The sequence below is a fragment of the Cricetulus griseus genome, chromosome 2 (genome assembly GCF_003668045.3).
Source record: "Cricetulus griseus strain 17A/GY chromosome 2, alternate assembly CriGri-PICRH-1.0, whole genome shotgun sequence".
Classification (NCBI taxonomy): Eukaryota; Metazoa; Chordata; class Mammalia; order Rodentia; family Cricetidae; genus Cricetulus; species Cricetulus griseus.
In genome coordinates, this window is record NC_048595.1 from 198,472,275 (window position 1) to 198,498,281 (window position 26,007).

The 26,007-nt window shown below is 40.0% G+C and overlaps 1 protein-coding gene across 1 annotated transcript in view; it reads right to left on the minus strand.

Moving 5' to 3' along the window:
• The window catches only part of Arhgap26 (Rho GTPase activating protein 26), a 271,702-nt gene that overhangs the window by 201,906 nt on the left and 43,789 nt on the right, over window positions 1–26,007 (minus strand). The window contains exon 11 of the mRNA XM_035438736.1: window positions 25,759–25,837. Coding sequence (XP_035294627.1) covers window positions 25,759–25,837 — 79 coding nt within the window. The remainder of the gene's footprint in view (window positions 1–25,758; window positions 25,838–26,007) is intronic.

The window sequence follows — 26,007 nt, forward strand, 5'->3', positions numbered from 1 at the left end:
GGATTGGTTATCACAACCTGAGAAAAATAATTCTAATCAAAGTCTTGTAATAACATCTTAAAGTAGTCTGACCTGAGATTAGCAGATGCCTAACACTTAACAATTGCTAGCATTTGGGGCTCAGAGAACACCAAAATGAAAGTGCCTGGGAAGCAGCAAATACAAGAGTTAGCTGTCCCTGAAGACTTCTTCCCTACAGAAAAGCCAAGTCTGTGGCTAAACCAGGTTCTCAACCTTCCCAATGCTACAACCCTTAAATACCATTCCTAGTGCTGTGGTGACCCCCGACCAGAAAATTATTTTTGTTGCTACTTCATAAACTGTAATCTTGCTATGAATTGTAATGTAAGTATTTTTGGAGGTAGGGGTTTTTGCTAAGGGGGTCATGACCCACAGGTTGAGAACCACTAGTCTAGAGGAAGTAACCGCCTTTAAATCTGCTTGCTGAAATTTCATTAACCAAGGAAATGAAATTCACATCACAGAGGAAGAGACTAACCCTCAAACACCTCACCCAGAGCCCAAAGCCCACTATCTAGTTTTCTAACTCGACTTTCTTTACCCCCCTCCCTCCCTCCCTCTCTTTGTCTCTCCCTCTCTCCCTCTCCCTCTGGCTTACAGCCTCCACTTCCCTCTCCCCTAAGAAAAGACTTCATTTGTCTCGTTCTTATCTGAGTTTCATATTTTAAGGGCCTTGCACACACATGCCTGGTAATAAGTGTGTGTGCCTTTTCTCTGGTTCCTGTCAACTGTCAGGTTATTTCAGCAGACTTACTTACATAACCTTCAGAGCAAAAGTTTAAGCTTCTGTACACTAAGACAGAAGAAAGCAGGACATAACCTCAAAGACAAGAAAGCAAAGGCATCAAGTTACAGCTTAAAAATATAGTTTTGTTAGATGGAGGAGATGGCTCAGTCAGTAAAATGCAACCCGCTTGAGCATGAGGACAGAGTCCAGACCACTTAAAGGCTGGGCATGGAAGGACTATGATTCCAGACCTGGAGAAATGGTGACTGGCAGGTCACTGAGGCCCTCTGGCAAGCCAGCCTAGCCATTCAATGAGCTCCAGGTCCCCTGAAACCCTACCTCAGAAAATAATGCAAAGAACAATTTAGAAAGATATCCATGTCAACCTTTGGCATCTTATGTGCTCTCACACATGTACACACACAAAATATAGTTTCATTTTATTTTATTTGCTTTAGAGATTACTTACATAGCAAGTGAAATTGACATATTTGCAGTAAAATATGCACTTAATTTTAAGGTAATTTTTTTCAGCAAAGTAAAACAATGAAAATATTGAGCAAACAAAACACATGTTACGGGAAAACGATCAAAATCAAAAAGGTTGTAGGAGGGAATCTAGTGCCTCTGTACATTCATCCTAGTTATGTTTTAATGGTCTTGATTTCCTCAGCTTGACTCTTACATCCTTATCCTTACTGGGAAAAAGTAAATATTTTAATATGTTTTATTTCATTTGCCAGGTATCCTATATGAAGCAAACAGTATAACTCTTTGGATTTCTATCCATTAAAAGAAAACATTTAGATATGTTAAATCACCAAGATAGAATTTCAAATTCACTTTATCTTGATTGTCCTCATTGATCTGTGCATCCATTTAAAAGTCATTATGTCTTTTAAGTTAAAAGTCTTAACTTTGTCTTGATTTCTGGTTGCTTTTTAATCCTTAATGACTAAGAACAACATAGCCTTCAATTCTTGCCTGTTAAGTCTTTGATGGTCTGTAAAGTATATGGCAGATTTTTAATAGTAGAACAGTAGCAGTCCCTTTTTTTAATCCAGGATAAGGGCACTCATTCTGGCACAGGTTATTTTACCCTAAACAATCTGTTTGTAAGGTGCCCAGCTATTCAGAGATGAGTACCCTGTGTGAGGACAGGGAGGACTCCCTCTGTTCTGCTGGGGGTTCATATGGCTGTTCCAGGCTCATGTTAATTCTTGCAGGTGAAGGAAAAATAGTTGTATACAGAGCTTTATAATGGGAGACTTCAAAAACAAACAAACAAGCAAAAACAACACAAAAAGAAAACCATCACCATTTGCAGCTGTGTGTCTAATAAGGAAAACCTGAGGGCTTCAGATTAGCAAGACCAGAGCTGGAAACGTCTGACACCCAGTATTAGCCAGCATATTTCAATGTGATGGAGATGCAGATGACATAAAACTTGGCAAAGGAGATGTTGACTTTACTTGCTCTTTTTATCCCACTTTATCTTTTGTTGTTTTACATCAATTAATAAAAGAAGCAACTCCAGCTACACAATGTGTCAGGAATTCCTGTGTCCTCAAGACAGCTCTAGATTGAGACTGAAGGGAGGCTAAATTGTAGAAGACACAAAGCAACAATAGTATGAAGTGCAGTCTGTGAATTGGTCACAGTAAGTTTCGAATAGATTTTGCCCAATGAAGCAAGCGGTGTTTGAATTTCAATAAAGAATTAAAAATCTATAGAAGATAAGGCCTGAATAGATTGTCTTCTGGGAACCATTTCCTATACTTTGCCTTCACTCTCTTCACTCAGGTCCTAAGCGTGGCTGGAACCTTTGGAGTTTCTCATTATTTCAATCTTGATATCACCTATGTCAGGACCTTCAAAGGTCAATAGTATCTTTTTGTAAACATACATTGTATGTGTGATGGTATATACCCATGTGTGTGCTTGTGGAGGCCAAAAATTGACACGGGGCATCCTCCTCTACCACTATCCACCATATTCTTTTAAAGACAGACTCTCTTACTGAATCTGGAGCTCACCATTTTGGTAGGCTGACAAGTCAGCAAGCTTCTAGAATTTTTCTCTCTCCACCCAATCCTACCTTCCAGTGCTGGGGTTACAGATTCATGCCACCATGTCCAGATCTTAGGTGGATGCTGGGGATTTGATTTCAGGTCTCATATTTGCATAGTGACCACTTTATCCACTGAGCCATCTTCCCAGCCCACTGGTGATATTTTAACACAATCAAAATGCCAAGGGTTGAGACCATTGGTCAGAATTCAAATGATATACAGTTTATATCAGGAGATGAGTATGCCATCAGTAAAAGAAAACATTGAAGCAGAATTTACATGGTAAGAAATAGGAAGTATAAAAACTAGACTGGAAAGAGTTAAACTCTGAAGACTATCACTTACTTAATTTTATTTTTAAAAGCTGAGAACTATAAAAGTTGAGTATTTTCAACAAAGGCCAATTCCTTATAAGAAAATGGCTAAAAATACCCAGTGCTGGGGGAGCTAATCTTACTTCTTAATGCGATTAACTGTGTGACCTTGAACCAGTCATAAAGCCACTCTTTGTTGTTGTTGTTGTTGTTCAAATTAGGAACAAGCTTGCTTCAAATGTCAATCCCTTTTCCCTCCCCTCCCCCACAACCCTCCACCTGCCTCCTACCCCATACCCCATCCACTCCCCAGGGAGGGTAAGGCCCTCCATGGGGGCTCCCCAAAGTCCACCACATTATCCTGGGCTGGGCCTAGGCCATCGCCCATGTGTCCTTGCCAAGAGAGCATCCCTTCAAGTGGGATGGGCTCTTAAAGTCCCTTCTTACACCAGGGAAAAATACTAATTCACTACCAGGGGCCCCATAGAGTGCTGGGGCCTCCTCATTGACATCCACATTCAGGGATCTGGATCAGTCCCATGAAGTCACTCTTAACCCAATTGCCAAGCTGGCAATCAAGAGAAGTAATTGCTCTAAGGATAGGCTAAAAATTCTTAAAAGTGAATGGTACTTCCTGTGATGCTATGGTTGCCCTTTGTGGCAACAGAACATTCAACCTATGTGAACCTCTTTTTAAACATCCAATAGTCCACATATGTCCTGCCCTGCCCTAGACACGTCTGTAACTCAAGAAGTGAGTCACAGTCTTGTTTAAACAGACACAGCCTAAAAGAGGTAGAGAAGACCAGAAGGTGATCTGAAGTGGCCACCAGAGGCTGGGTAAGAATAATGTGATAAAGAGAGCAATCAGCAGACGACTGAGAATATGTTATTTAGGCTAAGATGTGTAGTATGTGTCTAATGCTCAATGTTGTTCTTGCTGGTTATAGGTTTTAATTTGTGTATGTTTTTACCTTTCCTTTTCCTGGAATATACTTGACATTTGTTATCATTGTATGTAGTTTTTGCATCAGGCTTAAAACCTACTTCTTTAGATTAAAAGGGGAATTGTAGTAGCATCTCACCTTACCAGTGAATTCAATTCGTGTTAGTGGCCACACCCCTTTGGGCATGGCTTTACATGCGGACTTGACTGGAAGGTAGACAAGCTTGGGTCAGATACTCTCTCTTGGGTGGTGGATCACATTGGAAGGGCAGAGACTGCATCTTCTGGAGCAGAAATGCTGTGGCGGTTCTTTACTATTATCTGTGTAAGTTGTTCTCCAATAAAATACCCATTTATCATTTATCTTGGGTCTAGTGAACTCATTAATACCCCACCATCAAAGATGTGTAGAAAAACTGAACTATGTGAGGAATAAAACTTAATGAAGAGCATTTCAGACTGACTGACTGGTATATGCAAAGATCCTGAAGTAGAAAGGGCTTGGCATGCTGGGATATAGAAGCTGGCTGATAAGGCTGGCCTTTCTAACCATACCAGGGTTTGGGCTTTCTTATATGATGAGATAATATTGGATGACTATTCTCATTAAGCTTCACTTTACTAAGTGTTAATGTGATAAGCTATTTTCAAAAAGTTATTTTCACATTATAGACTCCCTCTTCTGAAATTGAGTACATAGAACTTTTATTTAATTAAAATATATGTACACCATTTATCACCTCCCTCTTGACCCTCCCATGTCACTCCTTTCACCCCACTCTCTCCCAAACTCATGGTCTCCTCTTCCTTAATCTCTATTGTTATGTAAATATATAAATACAACTTGGTTCAGTGTTGCCTGCATGGATAACCAATCAGGGGGCTCATTCCTGGGGAAGACTAATTCTCACTCTCTCAGCAATTGTTAACTGTTTATAGCTCTCCATCTAATAAAGCAATCTGTTTCTTTTCATCCCTCTATTAAGAATCCTTCTCACTATATGTTGTAGTTCCAGCTGCCTAACCTTCAGCCATGACCAACCAGCAGTACTCTGCCTTTCTACATAATTAAGTATAAAGGTTCTGTAATAGATACTACACACAGAAGCAATTTCCATAATGAGGTCCTTAGAAACCAAAAAGGACCAGCCTTCTAGGCTAATAGTCAATAAATAGAGGTTGTTTTAAGCTAGTATTGTCTGTAATTATAGCACTCGGGAGGTATAAGCAGGGGAGAGAGCAAGTTCAAGACAACCTGGGTATACAAGTTGGGTTTATTAACTTGACACAAACCTAGACACATCTGGGAAGAGAAATCTCAGTTGAGAAAATGCCCCCATCAGATTGCCTGTAGGCAAGCCTTAGGGCCATTTTATTGATTGATGATTGAATGAAAGGGCCCAGCCCAACCATTGACATGGTTGGTGTCACTCTTGAACAGGTGGTCCTGGGTATATAAGAAAGCACCCTGAGCAAGCCAGGAGGAGCAAGTCAGTAAGTGGTATTCCTCTAGAGCCTCTGCCTCACTTCCTGCCTTCAGGTTTCTGTCCTGAATTAGTTCCAGCTTTGTCTTCCCTCAATGAAGGACTGTGACCAAAAAGTGTAAGCCAAATAATTTCTTGCTACCCAAGCTGCTTTTTGCCATGGTCTTTATCACAGGGTGAAAAGCTGCCCATAGTGTGATGATTTGTTACTCAGGGAGAAAACTCATGCACAAGCTGAAATGGGCATCTAGGAAGGCTGCCTGATGACAATAAATGCACAAATGAGCATTTACTACATCCTTCTGTCAATGTTCACACAATGGCATGTCAAAGGAAAAGAAAAAGAAAAAGCCTAACTAAAGAATCCTGGGTTCTGGTCCTGGCTCTGTGTCACCAGCTACATGTGTGACTTAGGACATTTGTTTTCCTTCTGTGACCTTATTCTTATGAATCAGAGAAATGTTCATGGCTGGCAAGGCTTCTTTTAGCCCTCCCTATACTTATGTGAATTCAAGTATTCCTATTAGAAAAGTGAATTAAAAGCAGGTATACACATTCTTTTTATTACGTTTAATTTTCCAATGACACTCACTTCACCCTGCGCATGAGCACACCTGTATCTCAAGGTCATGATATTTAAGGATGGCTCTTGAAAAAAAAAAAAGAAGTTGCTGATCTTGCTTATTTCAAATATATTCAGTATGTGATTGCTGCATTTATTTTTAGTTCTACTTATAACAGAACCTCAGAGGCTTTCAATCTTTCAGTTAACCATTCAGGAATTTTAGAATTTACCATTATACAAAAGCTCAGTCAACATGATCCTAAAACTTGTTTAAAACATAATCTGAAAGTCAAATCATGGAGGAAGAAGGAGGCATGTCTCAAAACACCTTCAGCTCCTTAAAGAGTACCTTGACTACACATATTTGGAGTCCTCTTTTAAAAAATGCATACCTGCCGTTGAATTTTTTTACTACTGATTTATATTTTTAAATAAGCAGAAGAAAGGAACCCTATACACATTACCTTAGTGTTTCAAATGTGTTTGAGCTACACTCAGGTTGCAAATCATTCCTAATTGAAACCTGATGAATTCAAAGTCTCTAGAAAAGGGGCCAGAAGAATATTTCAAAGGCTCCGGCATCTCAGTATCTTTGCAGATGGAGAACTCAAGCTTGTACAAAGGGCAGAGTGAACATGGGGGCAGTGCTGGAAGAGGTGAGGGAGGGGAGAAAGAGACATGGGGGGGAAGGGAATGAACAGAAAGGGATGTGGGGTGGGGAGAAAAGACAGAGGGAAGGAAAAGGGAACTGGAAGAAAGTGGCTTGTGGTGTTTTGAGGGGCACAAATCTCCTTCATAGTCAACTGCTCAATTCCCTGTACTTGGGTTGAATTCTGAGTCACAGCACAGAGTGCTGAGCAAGAACTATAAAAAGCAGTGCATATAGTGATGTGAGAGGAAGGCAAAGGAAACAAGAACAGTGCACAGAAGATAGAGACTAAGGTAGAAGAGAGACTCCAGGGGAGGAGGAGTTAGAAATCTCTATCAAAGCCAGCTGCCTTGAATGCTTTCTCCATGTGTAGTCTAGGCAAGGTCTAACTCCACATCCTCTTGCCTTGGAGTGCTAAAAAGAAAACAGGCATGCACAACCTAAGTGAATCCCTTAACACAAGGGCCAGCCTTGTGTAGCTAAATGCTAGTCTCAGGATAAGGCTAAAGGGCTGAATGGGACAAAATGAAGTAATCAAAATTGAATGATCAAAATAAGTTCCCCTAAATCTGTGTAAAATCTGTTACTTCAACTGTGCACAAAATCTTGAAAGAGAAAGTGGATGAGACACTTTTCCTTTTTTTTTTTCTTTTTTTTTTTTTTTTTTTTTTGCAGAATGTGATGGTAATGATATAAAGAAAATCTTTAAATTTGTCTTTAGTACCACTTGGGGAGAAAAAAAAATATGGTAACTGTTGGAAAACAGAGAGCCTGTTCCACTTTCCCAGAGTCTTCCCAAAGTCTGAAATCCAAGTCATGTCTCTTCTCCTGCTCATGAGTTCTGGGTTTCAGTCTCTCCTGGCAACTATGAGCTACTCTGGTATGGCGAGGTCCTCCTCTTTACGGAGACAAGCACAGGTTAACATCTCCAACTCCACTCTAATACCACTGCTGCTCACACCCCATTTATTCTGCAAGATTTACTTCTGCCGCCCCTTGACCTACCCTGCACCCAGACTTGCCACTTAAAGATAGGTGAGCACATAACAAGGTACCCAAGGAAGGAAGAAGAAGCTGTTGAGCAAGGAGGACTGCTTGAGCTGGGATTATGTTAACCAGACTGCAGTTTAGCAGAATGTCTGCTTCAGTAGGTGAGAACATAACTTCAGGAGTTCACTTAATGTCAGCACATATAAACAAAGGTCCCTTCCCCCATGCCAATACCTAATGCCAGGTGTGGCTCCATTATACAATGAGGGCTTAAGCTTCTCAATTAACCATCTGTTGTCTTCAAAATCCTAAGTAAAAGAAGCTTTTAGAGACTAGTCTAAAGAAGTCGTCAGGCTGGCTGGAATCCACTCCTTCCTGTAGTCAAGACTCAGGCATTCCAAATGAGCAAAGGCACCAAGCTGCAAGCTTAGCAAGGATCCGCTGAGGGTATTTGATGCTTCATCAGCAGCATGAAATATGTCCTGGCTAGGGAAGGGCTATAAGGGGACTAACACATATGACTGGCCTTTGCCTATTTCCATTTTCCCTAGTAAATACCTAAAGAGTACTTTGTTGAAAATAATCTAAACAAGGTTCTTGATATATAGTATTACAAAACTGCACTCTCAGTCATTTGGAGAGGCTCCACGGCAGGGTCAAATGAGGACATGCTATTCAACGATGCTTGGTGCCAGAGATTTGCAGGCTAGGGAGATTTAGAGGGTCCATTAGTTGCTACATATGCTATGCTAAAGTTTATTTGGAAGTTGCAATCACTTTCCCATAGAATCCCGTTGTTTTTCCAGGGATGTTTAATGATACTTCTCCTACCAAATAACTTTCTGCTTATGCAGTTTCCTACAGACTAATGCTGGCACATGACTAGGATTCATAGGAACCCTGATTTCCCATATTCTAAAACTTCTTTTAATTCTGGAATTAGAATGTATATTATAATCTCTGCTTATATTTAGTACAATTTTACCTTCTTATTTTCTAAAAGTAATGATTAAATTGATGATGTGTCTTTGAATTGGGGTCATTTAAACAGTGGAAGAATTGGTCCTGTATCAAATGTCTTATTTAGAAGGTATACTGCATGTTTCTGAACAATTGCCACAACACACCCAAAAGAGGGAGAGAGAGGGGACTGACTTTTCATAGATCTAGACAGGGAACTGGCAAGTTTCAAAACAGGAGGGTGGTGCGATTCTGGATAAAATTTTGGAAGTTGGGGCTGACAAGGAAACTGAACCAGAGAGAAAATCAGGATTTCAGAAGGGTTGGTGTTGAGAGGAGAAAGCAATCGGTCAACTTGCTAGGAACCATGCTTGTACACAGAGAAGGGGCAGCCTTGGGAATTTCCAACTGCAAAGGGACTCTGCCAGAAGCCAGGAACACAGGCAGGCTCAGCTAAAACTCCAACCACAGGAACAGAGAACACAAGTACAGCCTCCAGTGGGCTCTTCACAGGTAAGTGCTCTAATAAATCTGTAGGACAAAAACTCACATTCAGGACCTTTCTCCTCCTCAGGAAGAGTGAGCTGAAAAGACTGAGATGGTTGTCTAGCAGACTTTAACAACAGCCCATGGTCTTATCAACATGCTCAGAGATGGGTTGCAGGGATAGAACATGGAACACTCTCAAATCCTTTTCTAAAAGACCCTTTGGTTCATAAAACACTTTCTTATTTCATCTGCAATAGGCAGTAGGAACCTGTTGCTTGGAGAGCTCAAGGCAACAAGACAATGCATATCAGATGTTTACAGGGACTTGGGTCAGAAGCATAGGACTCTGGCACTGGTACATCCCACCTGAAGTGGAGAAGGTCAACAGAGGTGATGCTGAAAGGCCCCTGCGAAAGGTACAGAATCCACAAATAAGAAAGACAACAGCACTAAAATTCACATGTGCTCCTTCTACTTCTATCTCCTAGTTCTCAAAGTTTCTCCTCATCTGAGACACCACTGAGTTTCTACTGTATTCTTGGGTGTGGTGGTTTGAATAAAACATGGCCCCCATAGGCTCAAAGGGAGTGACAGTATTAGGAGGTGTGGCCTTGCTGGAGTGGGTAAGGCCCTGTTGGAGGAAGTAAATCACTGGAGGGTAGGCTTTGAGGTCTCAGGAGCTCAAGCCTGGAATAATGACTCATTGTCTCTTCCTGCTGCCTGCCAATCCAATGTAAAACGCTCAGCTACTTCTCCAGTACTATGTCTGCCTGCATGCTGCCTTGCTTCCCACAATGATGATAATGGAGTAAACCTCTGACTGTAAGCCAGCTCCAATTAAATGTTTTCCTTTATAAGAGTTGCCATGGTCATGCTCCATAGCAATAAAAGCCCAATTAACACAGTGGGCAAGCTCAAAATGAGGGCAGACAGTATACAAATATATTTATCTAAACCTTTCAAAGTCTCCTCAAATTCACAAGTGGCCCAGATAAAAACAATATGCCATTGCTTTACCTGTTCTAAGAACAGAATAACCTCTCCAAACATTTATTTTAATAATATTTATTAACCATTTCTGTGTATCACCACCTTCCCATGTCTCTCCATAGATAGGAGAGTGAGAAGCCATGTTTCTTCAAATCTCCAAGTGGGATTCACTTGTGATCCAACTAACTTCCTTTCTCTTCATCTCTGAACTTGCTCTGTGCCCACTTCCTCTGCCTTTGCCAATTCTATTTTGAGTCTGATGAAAACAGGCAAATCCAATTATATAATAGCTGAAGTTCAAGACACTATAATCAACAGTCTTGAACTTAAGAATTGTAATTGATAAATCCATCCCAACATAGCCCACATTGTACATACAGTTTATCTTGCCCTACAGAAACTGGTTCATATTAGAAAATATTTAACCCCAAAAGAGAACAGCAGAAAGGCAATAGTCTTCATGACTTAGTTTAGTACTCAAGAAGTTAAAAAAAAAAAAAGAGCAAAAAATACAGCCTACTAGAACTGATAAGATTGATATACTTGAACTCTGGGCATTTTCTTAGAAATAGGCTTACCCCTTGCCCTCTTGGAAAACACTGCACCTAAGCACCTCTCTCTTTGAAATTAAAGTAAAATCTTGGTGTGACAATTCTCTGCTTGCTTCATGCACAGTTATATGGAAATAAAGTTAACCACAGTTTCAGAATCATATGTCCCTAAAAATTATCCTAACTTTTAATTGTTATTACTTTTATTGCTTTTTTTGCTTTATACACCCTCCTTTCAGTTCTAATAAAGAGACACATCATTTTATGTCCTTAATAAATCTATTAACAGACAGTAAACAACAGAGAGTTCACAGCCATCATTACTCTCTAGATGACAATCAGACTGTATGCAAGCAAGCATACATAAAATCTAGAGACTATAGAACTTACTGTCAATTGAGCAATTAACCTTTCCTCAAGTGAGTCAATGTGTTACTGCTCCAAATGTCACCAGAACTCTCACACCCTACCATTTTATAGCAGAATAAACTGAGGCCCAGAAAAACTAAGTAAATTGGCTCAGGTTTTATGCCAGAATCAAGATTTAAACTCAGGCTAACAGACTTGGAGACCACACTTCATATAATCCTTCTACTGCAGCCTAAGATATCCACTAAGACAGCAGGAATCCTGCCCACTAGTGTCCCCAGCTCTGAGCATAATTATATAGCCTCCATAAAGATAAAGTTAAAGCCAGCAGATGGCAATACATTATAAAATTGCAAAATATATATGATACAAACACCTATGTATGTATGTACAAGTTTGTGCACATACTTCCTATAGTGCTTAGTGTTCAGGAAACTTACACTCAAGTCTTATGAGAAGAGGAAGCCTCAAATGAGAAAATGCCTCCTTCAGACTAGCCTGTGGTGCAATTGCTTGGTTAATGACTGATGTGGCAGTGCCCAGCTTACTGTGGGCAGTGCCATCTCTGGGTCCTGGGAGATAAAGAAAAGTGGCTGCACATGAGCCTGAACAGCAAGGCAGTCAGAAGCACTCCTCCATGCCCTATGCTTCAGCTCCAGCTTCGAGGTTCCTGCCCTGATTTAGTTCCTGCCTCCCTTCCCATCATGACCCCAAATATAAGCTGTGAGATGAAATAAGCCTTTTCTTCCCAAAGCTGCTTTTGGTCATGGTGTTTATTACAGAACACTGGAAAGATCTTAACCAATTCCTGATCCTTAGCCCGTATAAACCTTTTGAACTGAGAGGGGCAGCACGCTTGGCTATCACTACCATGAATCCCAAGAAACAAGGCAGAAGTCCTGGGCAATGTGGAGATCTGGTGAAGACCAAGCAAGGCGAACGCTTGCCTCCATGGGTTTATATTTAGAGCAGCCCAATTATGGCAAGAAGATGTTTAACAAAGGATTTCAGCTCAAGACTAACTAGCAGAAGCCTTCTCACTTAGGTTAACTCAGGGTGCAGAGAGTGCCATGGGTACCTCACAGCACTCTGCTAAGTCCCACAAACAGAGAACACATAAGACATAAAGGACAAGTCCAGTCCCTGCCCTCAGCACCTTGACATCTTCCCAGGATGTTAACAAGAAAAAATGTAAACTAGGTAGAGAGATCGTCAAAGAGGATGGCATTCATCTTAATATCTGACCTGGCCAACAACTCCAGAAGAAAGAGAGCCTTCACTTCATGAAAGAATTCCAAGAAACAAAGCTAAAAAGTCCCCTAAGCCAGGCAGACTGCCCATGCTTGTAACCTAGGCACTAGGAGAGCAGAACAGGGGCAATTCCCAAAAACTTGAGGCTAGTTAGTGAACTTGAGACCAGAATTGCTATATATACTGAGACTTTAGGCACCACTGCCATACTACCACCCCGATAAATCTGTATTGATCTGCCCTAACAACATGGATTTCTGTACTCTTAACTGAGCTTATAAGGTTTATAGTGAAAATAAAAGTAACTAACAATTTCTGTGAAACGGTATATTCTGGCTAGAGGAGTTTCTACTTAGTTTCTGGTCCACCCCCTTCCTTGCCTTCTTTGCTTTTAAAAATAAAGAGGTAATGAGTAGGGAAAAACCTCAAGTTTCTGGGCAACGGGTCAGGACCACACAGTGTGTGGGAGCAATGGTGGCTAGCTAAGAGCTAAGGGCTGAAGTCCCGCCCTTCTGTTGGCTGTGAACACCGGACCGCACATCTGCACTGTTTTCTGGATAAGCACAAAGGAGAACTCCCTTTCTTCTCTTTAAAAATATCTTATTTTTGTTAAAATATAACTACATAATTTCCCCCTTGCTCTTCTATGATCCCCTCCCTTTCAAAAACATGGTCTTTTATTCATTAACTATTGTCACACATACATTTGAGTATACAAGTGCATGTGTGTGAATAAATATGTAAATGCAACTTTCGGAGTCCATTTAGTATTGCTTGTATGTATAAAGTTTTAGGGATGACCACTTGGGATTGGATAACCACTTATCGTGCTCATCTCTGAGGAAGACGGCTTCTCCCCCTCTCCAAGGTTTTTAATTGCTGTAGCTCTTCATCCAGGGATGGAGCCCCATGTGATGTCCCCATTCACACTGGCATGTCAACTGGCGATGTCATTGTTCAGGTTTTGTTTAAGCAGTCTACTGTTGATATTTCATAGGTTTTTAAAAATCTCTTAAGGAAGAGCCTTTAAAATCATAGTAGGAAATGACTTTGTTTCCAGGATGTGTTTACTGGCTCTGGTGTTTTCTTCTATGGCTGTGGGGCAGGATTTCTGGAACAAAACTAATAAGAGTGTGATAACTGGTACTGGGAGCCATTCTGGCAGAACCATATTTGAAACCAATTCAGCAATCCCAAACATGTTTTTAAAATACTTATCTTGTTCCACACCTCACCAAAAAAGCAAACAACCTAATTTACTGACTTTTTATTATTCACAACGATTCCAGCTCTTCTGTCAACACACTGCTTAAAATACCACTTTTAATTTGATCACTACGAAATATGACTACTCTTGAGCTTTTAGAATACAAGAGAAAATGACAGAAAATCTAGATTGACCATTCTTTAAGTGATCACAGTCACTTTTTCATCAATGGCCTTTCACACAGAAGGAGAAAAACTGAAGCTAACTAAGGCAACAATAACCTCCATGTCATGAACCACTCCTGTGACATCTGCAAGGATGCCAACAGTCAGTGGTGCCACAGCTAGATGATGGACCACACACAGACTGTCTAGTATCTATGAATTCAGGTGTCTCTAAACCAATACTACTATGTATACAGTAAACACAGAAAACTCCACAAGCTGAGCACATGGTATGGACAGACAGGTAGAAGACCAATGTTTTAAGGGAACAGCTGGATTCAGGAGAACAGCTTTAGAGCAGGAATAACTTTTGATGTTCTATAGCACTGCAGGACAACTATGGCTCACACCAATTAACTGAGTATTTCAAAAGAGGTAGTAGAGGGGGCTTTGAATGTTCCTAACCCAAGAAATGATAAATGTCTGAGGTGACGGCGATATCAATCATGCTGATGTGACCATTAGGAACAACTATGCATGTATCAAAATATCACACTGTTCTCCCAAAATGTGCAAGATTGTGTGTCAAAAATTAAAATGTGTTTTTAAAAGAGGTAAATACACTATAAGGAAAGAAGATGTTCTAAAAGAAAATCTATGAACCTGAGATGGAATGTGTAACAGAGAGCTTTTGGGAGACAGAGAATCCTGACTGTCCTGATTGTGCAAAGGTGCACATTGTTACCTAGGAGTGAGTATAGATGAGGACACAAGATACTGTCCAAAACCCCGACGAACATCAGCTAGTGGTAATGTTCCTTTCAAAGGCTGAGCTTCTAACTGGTCCAAGCATTATTGTACTGCTATTTCCTCAGAATTGAAATACACCCTTTTGGGGGTAGGGGATCTCATAAAACTTGGAAAGCTAATGAAACTCCAGAGATGCAGGAAGCTCAAAAAGATTTTAAAGCCTCTCACCATTGTCACTGTACAAGCAGGAAGCACAATCTGGGGAGAGGAAATGCTTCTTCAGCAGAGCTAGCTGAAAGTTGAGCTGAGAGCATCTCAGATACAACTCCATGAGTTGTCATCCATGAAGGGTGGGCTTCTAGTGATGCAGTTCTCACTGAGTCACCTGTACAGCTATAAGCAACCCCTTGTGCTGGATATTTTTGTCAGAGTCATTTGGGGAGAGGGAACTTCAGGTGACTAACTGTCTACATCAAATTGGCCTGTGAGCATGTCTGATAGCATTTTCTTATCAGCCAGTTGATGTATGAGGGCCCAGCGCACTATAAGCTGTGACCTTCCTAGGCGGGTGGATTTGGGCTATATATGGAAGTATCCATGCAAGCCAAAGGAAGCAAGCTAGTAGACAGCTTGCTTAGTCTCTATAGTCTCTGCTTCAGTTCCTTTCTTGAGTTCCTGTAAGTCCAACATAATCCTTTCCTCCCCAAGTTGCTTTTGATCATAGTATTTATCACAGCAACCAAACACAAACTAGGACACCCCTCACCAACACTTCTGTAAGTTAGCCCAATAAAGTCACAGGATCACTAAGACAGAGTTGGGTGGAATTGTTTCTTTGGTCATTAGTCTATGCTCTATCTGTCATGAATAAGTGTTTATACAGATATCCCTAGGGGAAGTCACACAACAAGGGTACAATAAAATTAAGGTAACATGATGATTAAAAGCAATGTGTTATCTTGGATTGGACAGCAGACAAGAAAGTAAAGACATGAATTAGTCAGATAACTAAAAGTTTTTAAATATATAATAATATTGTATTAATATTAATTTCCTGCGTTCATAATTACACTGTCATTATATAAGACTATAACATTAGGCCTATCTAAGTAAAGAATGCTCTGGAATTCTTGGTTATACTTAAGTCTCAAAAGATTTTAAAATGAAAAATGTTTTAACTTTTTAATGTGCTACTGAAAACATACACGTACACACACAGCCAGAGCCTCCAATAACTTCTCGGTTTGCCAAGATGTCATCTTCCAGATATAGGAAGCAAAACAGGGAACTGTTATATGAGCCTGAACCTGAATTCAAATGAAGAATTTGACAGAAACCTTCAGAGTAACAGCCTCCCTCATTCATGGTGTCCCTATCAAAAAAGGCTGGACAATAGTTAGCTTAAGTCACAAACTCAGAGGAAGGAACATACAGAGTATACAAATTGGATGTAATACAGAGTATACAAATTGGGTGTAATACAGAGTATACAAATTGGATGTAAAGTTAGCAAACAGGGGTGGACAGAACAACAGCTCTCCTACAGAGGTGATAAACATTGGCAGCATCTTCCATGCTTTCTATAGGATGGAACACAGGGTAGAAACACTGATGGGTCACATGTCATGGGGTATCAGGGACTGAGAGCTCTTCTAGTCATGAGGCACAACAGCAACAGCAACTCCTTGATAAGGGATTACTTCTTTTCCCCAAAAGGACTTAGATTTAAAGGACTTTGAGACCTTTGGACAGCCCAGCAGAATACTGACTTGCCAGAGCACACAAGTGCAGACGGCCCATGGGTCCAACTTCAGATTGTGCTAAGAGAACCACAGCTCAGGTAAAATACAAGATGCACCCATTTGACTGCAACAGCACCCTCATTAATGACTCCAAACCTCAGCAACAAGTGTGGATGCTAGGAAGAAGACATACCTGTCAAAACAAATAGGAAAGCTTGACGAGCCAAGAGAGGGCCAGTGGGAAAGCTAGCACCGAGTCCTGGGCTTTGAAGGCAGAGCTGAGAGAACTGATGTGTGCCAATTCTAGCTTAGAAATTTGAAAAAGGAATTAAACACTTTTACAGCATGACTCACACTTTATGTTTATATGGCGCTATATAGCTGAAGCACGAATCGGACTATGATAAAGAGACTAATTTGGCAATAACATGGGGAATAATTTGGCAATATCTATTAAAATATATTTGCAATCAGTCCTAGCAATTCCATTTGATGTGTAGGTATCCTACAAAAAAAAAAAGTGCTAAAATAAGTAATTAGTGAAATGTGCGGAAGGCACTCATTACATCATTGTTTGTAATAAAAATCTGGAAAAAATGAATGCCAAAAATGGGTAAGTTTGCTGCAGTAATAAACTAAACGCTTAATAGAACTATGTAAAAAAAAAAAAAAAACATACAAAACAGAACACAAGTGATATGAACAGGAAAGGGGGAATAATGGAGAAGGAGGCTTAAGTGGGAAGAGGGGTAAGAGGGTAAGGGAAGGAGAGGGAGTGGGAGTGTAATGAGAGGAGGAGTGGGAGAGGGATAACTAACATTAAAAGCAATATGTAACACCTACCATTTTACAGGCTTCTCATATATATATATATATATATATATATATATATATGTATGTATATATATACATATATATATATATGCAATACATATATGTGTCTATGCATAGGTGTATATACACATACATATATTTATATACACCTATGCATATACATGTATAGATATGTATGTACATATATGTGTACATACACATGAGTTTAATTGGAGTTACCCACACAGGGTATTATACTAGTCCCAGAAGCTACAGGTTGCCCAATAAAAAGCCTAGTGCCAGGTGTGTGATAACTCTCTTAGGGTTGTTGATCGGGGGTATCCTAAAGACATCCAAAAAATGTAGGGGGAGGGAAGAGAGGAGACATCAATAGTCTTACTCACCTGTGAACCCTGTAAACTACAATAATGTCTGGCATGGCAAGATATGCCCATGTGTGTGATAGTGTCATGAATGTTACGGGAGTAGTCAACTTTTTTCTGATTGTATTTAAGGCCCCTCTGCAAAAGTACACTCCTACATGCCTTTAATCCCAGCACTTGGGAGGCAGACACAGCTAGATCTCTGAATTCAAGGCCAGCCTGTTCTACACAGAGATAGCCAGGGCTGCATAGAGACAGTTTGTCTCAACCCTTAGACATGAGCATAAGAAGCAGGGCAACAGCCCACAGATCCTAACAATTTTTTGAAAGGCCATAAGTTAGGGCTTTGGCACAGCACTGCAAAGTAGCACACTCCGTTTGGTGACATGTTCACAAAAGCTAAAGTAGGGAATTTCTTTAAAATTGACATAAACTGGAACAGTACTGTCTTTTATAGGTGGAGTGGTTTTTCCTTCGTCTTCCAGCAGCCATAACAGGAGCCAACTCCACTTAAGTAGGGATAGAGTCAATTGTGTCTCTCTAGTAACTCAGTCATGTTTGTTCCAGAGTATAGATAGCACATATCAGGGGAACTTGTATTATCTATCCAAGATCACAAACTACCTAGCCTTCAGGTTTGTTTTGTCTTGTTTTGTTTTGTTGAGACAGGGTTTCCCTGTGCAGCAATGGCTGTCCTGGAACTCACCTATAGACCAGGCTGGCCTCGAACTCTGCCACCTCTGCCTCCCAAGTGCTGGGATTACAGGTGTGCACTGCCACTACCACATGGTCGTTCCCATCCTTCTTAAGTAATGCTCCATTTTCCATAAATGACTGACACTGACCTACACATGGGCTTCTTTCTGTTTCACAGCTACGAGGATTACCAATACCTGGCTATTTTTCATCTGTATCTGTAGAAGCGAACATTTTACGTGTTTAAATTTAATATACAGATTTATGCACAATCATAGATGCCACACTACCCACTCCTTACCTTTTAAATCTAATATCCTATTAATTCTGTCATCTGCCAACCTTCAAATACTCGGTCATAAAGATAGCAAGTGTGTGTGTGTGTGTGTGTGTGTGTGTGTGTGTGTGTGTGTGTGTGTGTGTGTGGTGTTTCACTTATTTTACATGTCTGAGTATTTTGCCTGCATGTATAAATATATATTGTGTGCTTGCCTGGGGAGGTCAGCAAACAATGTCAGATCTCCTGGAGCTAGAATTACAGATGTTTGTGAGCCACTATGTGGGATCTAGAAATCAAACACAGGTTCACTTAGAGAACAGCTGCTCATAACCACAGAGCCATCTCCTTAGCCCAAAGTGGAAATAGCAAATTAGAGAATTCTTGAGATGTGAAAGAGAACTAATACCTCTAAATAAGGGCATACTGCAAGCAGTCCCAGACTAAATCACTGCTGATAGTGAAGGGAATATATGAGAACAAAATCTGCAGGGGCAGACCCAAGCTCCATGGCTCTGGAAAGCCTTGTGATCCCCTGAGCTGTCTTTCCACAGAAAGGTACTTTAGACCCGATGGTGACTATAGTGACTCTAAGCTGCTTGCTTTTAGCAAACATGCTTAGCCACAATACACACAGAGAAGGAGGAGCAGCTCTAGGGATGAGGAAACTGGCAAAAGGAGATTTACTGTCTGAAGTTTCTCTGAGCTATAGTATTTACAAGGCTTGAAGGAAGATCTCTATGATAAATGTTTTTGCTTGCTTTGTTTCTTGATCGTCTTGAGACATGGTCTCATACTATAGCTCAAGCTGAAGACAGAACTCACTGTAGATCTCAGTCTGGCCTTGAACCTTCAGCAATCTTCCTGAATCAGCCAGAGTGTGGGAATTCCAGTTGTGAGCCACCACTCGAACTTCCATGTCCAAGTTAATGAAGAAAGTGACATATTGTCACACTTTAAACAATGGACACAGCACAGTAAAATGAAAACATATGGCTGCAATGGCGATTCTATGACTTGTCAAGCTAGACTTAGTAAACATAAATTTCAAAAAATAGTTTTAAAACTTTATGTGATTGGCTAATTCTGCTAAGTTTCCTTTTGTTGTTGTTTGAGAATGATAGGAAACTCCAAAGTATCCTATGAATATTTTATTCACCCCCCCATAATAGTACTTCCTATAACCACTACAGCATCAAAAACAGAAGTGATCATTAGTCCCACAGTATTCTCTGTTACATACCCCATTCATACTTCACCAGGTTTTGCATACATTTGTGTATGTGCACACACACGCCAAACTATTTAGAAGTAGACAAATATACATTGACATAATTTCATAGAACTACCAGAGTCACAATACAGAATTGTGTTACCCCTTCTGTCCTCATTCCCTGGGAACTTTATTCTCCATTTCTCTGTTACTTCGATGGAAGCATACACTGCATATCCATTCCCAGACTGGCTCTCTCAGTTGACTCTGGAGTGCATTCAGCTGGTGAAGAGGTATCACAAGTTTGCTTCTGTCTACAGCAAGAAAATAGTCTACTCTATGAATGTAGCAGCTTTTGTAACTCCTTAACCAGGAAAAGCACTTGAGTTATTTCTAGTTTGGAGCTATCATGAACAAAGCTACTACTAAAATATGTGTACAGATTTATGTGTATCATACTTTCATTTCTCTGGGGAAAATGTCTCAGAGCAATGGGTGGGTCTTATGGTAAGGGTATATTTAGTTTATTAGAAGCTGCCTAGTAACTTTCCCAAGTAATTGTTTCATTTTATACTCCCACCAGCAGTATATAAGTGGACCAACTTCCTACAGATCCCCACAGTCATTTCTTTTCTTTACTACTGTAAACTTGAATCTTTCATATAGGGAGTTTATTGACAGCAAACACACTGTGGTTTTTTATTCTATTATTTTTGCCATTACAATAGAATTACATCATCATTTCCCTCCTTCTAAACCCTCCTATATACACTCTTCTTGATCTCTTTCAAAATGATAGCTTCTTTTTGCATTAATTGTTGTTATATACATATATGCACATGTGATGATATTTTGTTTATGATCTAACAAATAAAGCTTGCCTGAAGATCAGAGTGCAAAGCTAGCCATATTAGTCAGCCATGGAGGCAGTGGTAGTACACACCTTTAATCCTGGCACTTGAGAGACAGAGGCAGATGTTCTCCACTCTTAGCATTTCTTAGTTGCTTGTAGTTCTCTGTGTAGAGTTGAGGCCACCAGGGTTTCCCCATCCATTTTAGCATACCTGTTATGGTCATCCTTGTAGCTCGTGTTTAGGTAGTTATGTTTGTAAGAATTTATGGGGTAGCTTCCAACATTCACAGGAGACACCATCTCACAGAAAACTCCCTGATCCTCTGACTCCTACAATCTTTCCACATACTCTTCTGCAATGTTGCCTGAGCCTTAGATTTGGGAATTGTACTGTAGATGTATCTGTTGGGACTGAATTCCACAGCTCTGCATTTTGGTTGGTTATGGTTTTCTGTAATGACTTCCACACACTATGGTTTTCATTTGTATTTCTCTAATGAGGAATGATATGGAACATCTTATTGTGTGCTTTTATGTAATTTATATAACTTCATTTTAAGAGTTATTTTGTTTTTATTTATGTGTGTGTGTGAATAACTCAGATGCCTGTGGAGGCCAGATGAGGCCATCAGATGTCCAAAGCTAGAGTTCTGAGCAGTTGTGAGCTTCCTACAATGGGTGCTAGGAACCAAATCTGGTCCTTTGCAAGAACAGGGGTGCTCTTAACTGAGCCTTTTCTTCAGCCCCTATAACTTCATTTTAAAATGGCTCTTTGTGCCTTTTATCTATATCCTAATTGGGTGTTTAACTGTTTTAAGAGTTCTTTTTATATTTGTATATGTAGGCCCTTTAACAGAAAAATGACTGGCAAACATTTTCATCCACTCTAGAGATTCTCTTTTCTTCTTCCCAACAGGATCTTGCACATACAAAAGCAAAGCTTTAAGTGTGGTAAAGAAAAAAAATTATCCTCTTCCCCCCCCCATCAAATTTTATGAAAATTCACATTGCATCTAAAAGAGGGGGTTGAGACAGGGTTTTCTGTAGCTTTGGAGCCTGTCCTGAAACTCTGTAGACCAGGCTGGCCTAGAACTTACAGAGCTCCATCCGCCTCTGCCTCCCAAGTACTGGGATTAAAGGTGTGTGCCACCACCACCCAGCTTCTAAAAGTCTCATAGTTTTACATTTTATACATAAATCTATGTTTCACTTTGAATTTATTTTATGTAATATACAAGACTCAAGTTGAGGTGTCTGGTTTTTGCCCATGGTGTGCATTACTTTTAAAAAGCACTATTTGTTTTTGTTTTTTTTAAAAAAAACAAAAATAAAAACCTCATTTTCCTTCATTAAATTGCTTTTGCACTTCTGTCTAAAATCAATTGGGCATATGAGTCTATTTCTGGGTTTCATTCTGTTCCATTGATCCAGTTGTCTATCCTCTGTCAATATAATGTCTTGATTATTGTTGCTATAAAAGAAGTCTTAGAGTAGAATAATTACTTTTACTTCATTCTTTTCTCAAAATTGCTTCAGCTCCTCTAGTTTCTGCACATTTATATATAATTTGCAAAGAAATTTTGCCGAAGTCTTGGTAGGAATTGCATTAAACCTACAAATCGATTTGGAGAGAACTGACCTCTTTACAAGTAGAAGCCTCTGCATCTACCCAGCTCCTCTTCCACCAACACTCTCCAGCGTTTATGTATATATGTGCCTAAGCATTATATGGGGGTCAGTGACTACAATGTGTTTTTAACTCTAGATACCATTTGCTTATTGCTAGGTTATAGAAATATGACAAAGGGTAGAGAAAGCATCTAATACCCTGCTGTCTTGGAGAACTTACCATCTAGCTCTAAGTGCTTATTTGGGGGCTTGATTTTGTTTGTGTTTATACTACTTGGCATTTCCTACATAGATAACCATGTATATGAAAACACAGCAATTTTATATTTTTCTTTTCAGTATATCTGTCTCAGAAAATGAAAATGATAAATATAATGATGATGGTGATATATGCCTGACATAAGGTATAAGCCTGGAGTAGTTAGGAAGCCTCTTGCTGTATGTGGAAAGAATACATTAGAAAATAAAGCTAGGAGAAAAGAAGCCAGCTCAAAACATTATGTAACTGATTCAAATGGGCAAAAAAAAAAAAAAATACTGCACTGTAGCATTTTCAGTTACACCACCTAACAAACACAGTTTTTCTCAAGCAAGTTTTAATTCACTTGAATTCAAAAAATCTCATTGATCTGCTTATAAAATCATGTTTAATGTTGAAATACAGTTCCAATGTCTTCCTCTATCACATGTCCATCAATACCATGAAAATATTCAACATGTCTTTAGGATAAAGTGTGACTATTTAACAATATCATGTTAAAAAATCAACTAAGTTGTAGTTTATTTAGATGCCCCTCCTCAGTCATTCTAAGATGTTACTGAACAATGAAAGAACAAAAAGAATAGAAACGATAATTCCCAAGCACCATCTCCAAAATATTATAATACTGAGTAATATTATAGCCAGCAGGTGTCCATATTTATGTCTCTTTAATGTAATAAAATTTCCCCAATATTAGGGAATTGCTCTAAGATTAGCTTGAGGAAAAGCCAACTAGACAAAGCCAAAACTCCCAAGGGGACATATTTAACTAATTAGGGAGGAGGTGATTAAAATGGAGCTGCTAATTGTCTACTATGCTCTCAGCAGTGGGAGACAAAATTACACCTCATGTTACTGTCAATTATGTAGTCCTCATTTGTCTGTATTTATCTTTCCCTTTAGGACACTGGAAAGCACACAGAGGGGTAGTTTCCAACATACATTATGCGTTCCTCTGAGGCAACAGGTTTATAGAATGTTTAGAGAAAGAATCATCCTGTGTTTAGACTTGTTATTAATGTGTACATTCTGAAGAAAAAAGATGCTTATTTTCAAGAGTATACTTTCCATCTGCACAGGACAGCTGCTAACCTTTGGGAAGACTGAAGGGGTGAGTAGGTGCCATAACAAGTATTGAGTGGTAGGAAGGAGGAGAAGAGGAGGCTTAAAATGGTAGTGAGGCAGTATTAGAAATTGAGCTTGGAGCAGTGAGAAATGTGTTTTTATAGTTGCTTTATTTTATTTTTGTTTAACTCATACCAAGGATATCATGCAACAATGGGATTTTTCACTCCAGGGATTTCCTATTCTGAGTTTGGGGAGTCATTCAAGTGAGTCAGAGAAAGTGAGTACTGCTGAAGTAACTGAGCATGAATCCTTAGTCTGAAATGCATCTATATTAGAGATGAAACCTAAACACATTTAGGGATGGACTTGAGCTATATCACTACAATGGAGACTGCCAGACACTCACAACATCCTTCTTCCTCTTGTTTCTAGAAGTGCACTGGGTACTGGCTGGCAGGGCCAATGGTTGCCTACATGCATCTGGATTTCTCCATTCTCATCTGAGGACAGGTACAGCCACTTCGTGTTTACTAATGGGAGCAGCAAGTGACCTCTAAGTACTTCACAATGCTTTCTGTGGATGCTTCCAACTCCATTTTCATGCTGGATCAGGGCAATGACAGAACAACCCAGGAAACCATGGGTCCGAATAGCAAAAGAGTCATGCTGGGTGTGAGCAGGTGAGAGCTCTGACAGACACACACACTTTAATCCACATGTGCCACTACACTTTAAGTCTCTTCAATGTATAGCATCCTGGCCTGCCCTCTACAAAGATAGCCATGTATTATCTGTGAAGCTTGCAGTGAATTTGGTTAATCCCTCTAAACCTGTTTTCTCATCTATAAAATGAATCACAACACCTATTCTCTAAATCACTAAGAAATAAGTAGATTTTAAGATATTAAATCCTGTCAAACACACACACACACACACACACACACACACACACACACACACACACACACGATGCTCAGTTGATGGTGGATGATGCCAGCAAAGATGAAGGCTTCCAAGAAGCTCTTTTTAAGGGTCTCTGAGGTGAAATGGCAAATCTGTGACATCCTACAGGGATAAAGGTGCACCTACTCTTGGGGGTGTTTCTATGAATAACAATGCATACAGGAAAAAATGAGGGTTTCTTATGTTTTGGCCTAAAAAAAGAATTCAGATTAAACAGTTTTTGCATTATAATTTATCTAACTTTGCCTCACCTTTAAGTAGTTAATTAAAATGGATATATATCATTTAAAGGTATAGAAACCCTAGTTATTACCTGTGTTTTGTTGACTAGGTTGAGTCCTGTGTTTATATAATATAGCTGGGTAGAACAGCACATTCCTTTATATTGCCAGATCATCCCACCAACATAGACTATCAGGGAGCCACTAATAAACTGAGATCATCTGCAAGGGGCAAAGGCTTGATTCACAGTGTTCTCTAGACAACAGAAGCCATGATCTGCCTTATCCAGCACACATTTCCCCCTTTGAATCATGCCTTTTCACCTGTAGAACCTTTTTATCTTTTATAATGAAACAGCTATACTCTACTCTTAGGATTTTTGTGACCTTAATATTAAAGCATTGTAGTTGAGATTCTCAGCATCAAGATAAAAAGGACTGTAATGGGACTTACCCCAGGGTTCTCAAATGGGTTTTACATGTCACAGGTTGCATAACAACCACAAGATCACAAAACCCTGATGAGGCCAGCATCTCTGAAATGGGAGCACAGATCACGTCGCCAGGCTTAACTGCTTCCATCTACCCTGATAATGTCCCACTGCTTACCATGAGATGTGAATCACCATAGCAATGGGAGCCCTAATCAGATGACAGTGATAAAACACTGTGCCGCTTATGTATACCTTTACAACTGTGCATCCCTTTAAAAGCAGCTGGGTTCATGCTTTGCAGCCTACTTTGTGAAGGCAACATATGATCAATATCCATCCAGTAATCCAGGCTACTCTACCTCTTCTAAGAGGTCCAGAAACAATACACCCATGTCTATAGGAGATGGAACCTCCTATACTATCACACAGAACTTTTACCTTAGGAGCCAAGGCCAAAACTTGGGAACCACACACACACATACACACACACACACACACACACACACACACACACACACACACACACACACACACACACACGCAACTGCAGTATATCTACAAACATCAATCTGCAAATAAAAAAATGCCCTTGGGACATTGGTTTCAAAGAGTCAAAGCTTTAGAGCAAAAGCAAAAACCTCTCAGTAGGGAAGCAGCTCAGTACTCTGGGACTTTATTGTTCCACTTCCCTGAATTGTTACTTACAGGTTCCCGGCCATCCATGGCTTCCATCCAGAGCCTACGGTCCTCTTCCGACAACGCCTGCATGGTGATAACCCCTGACCTACAGAGAAAGGAAAGACATAGACATGACCCCAGTGCCACACGAAGAGATAGTGACAAAAGTGAACATTTGAGAAATGCCCACTTATCAGAGGAAGAGGATGCTGAAGCCAACTGCATGGAGAGAGGCATAGACACTTCCTCATGTCCTTTTCAGTTAGCCCGTCTCTC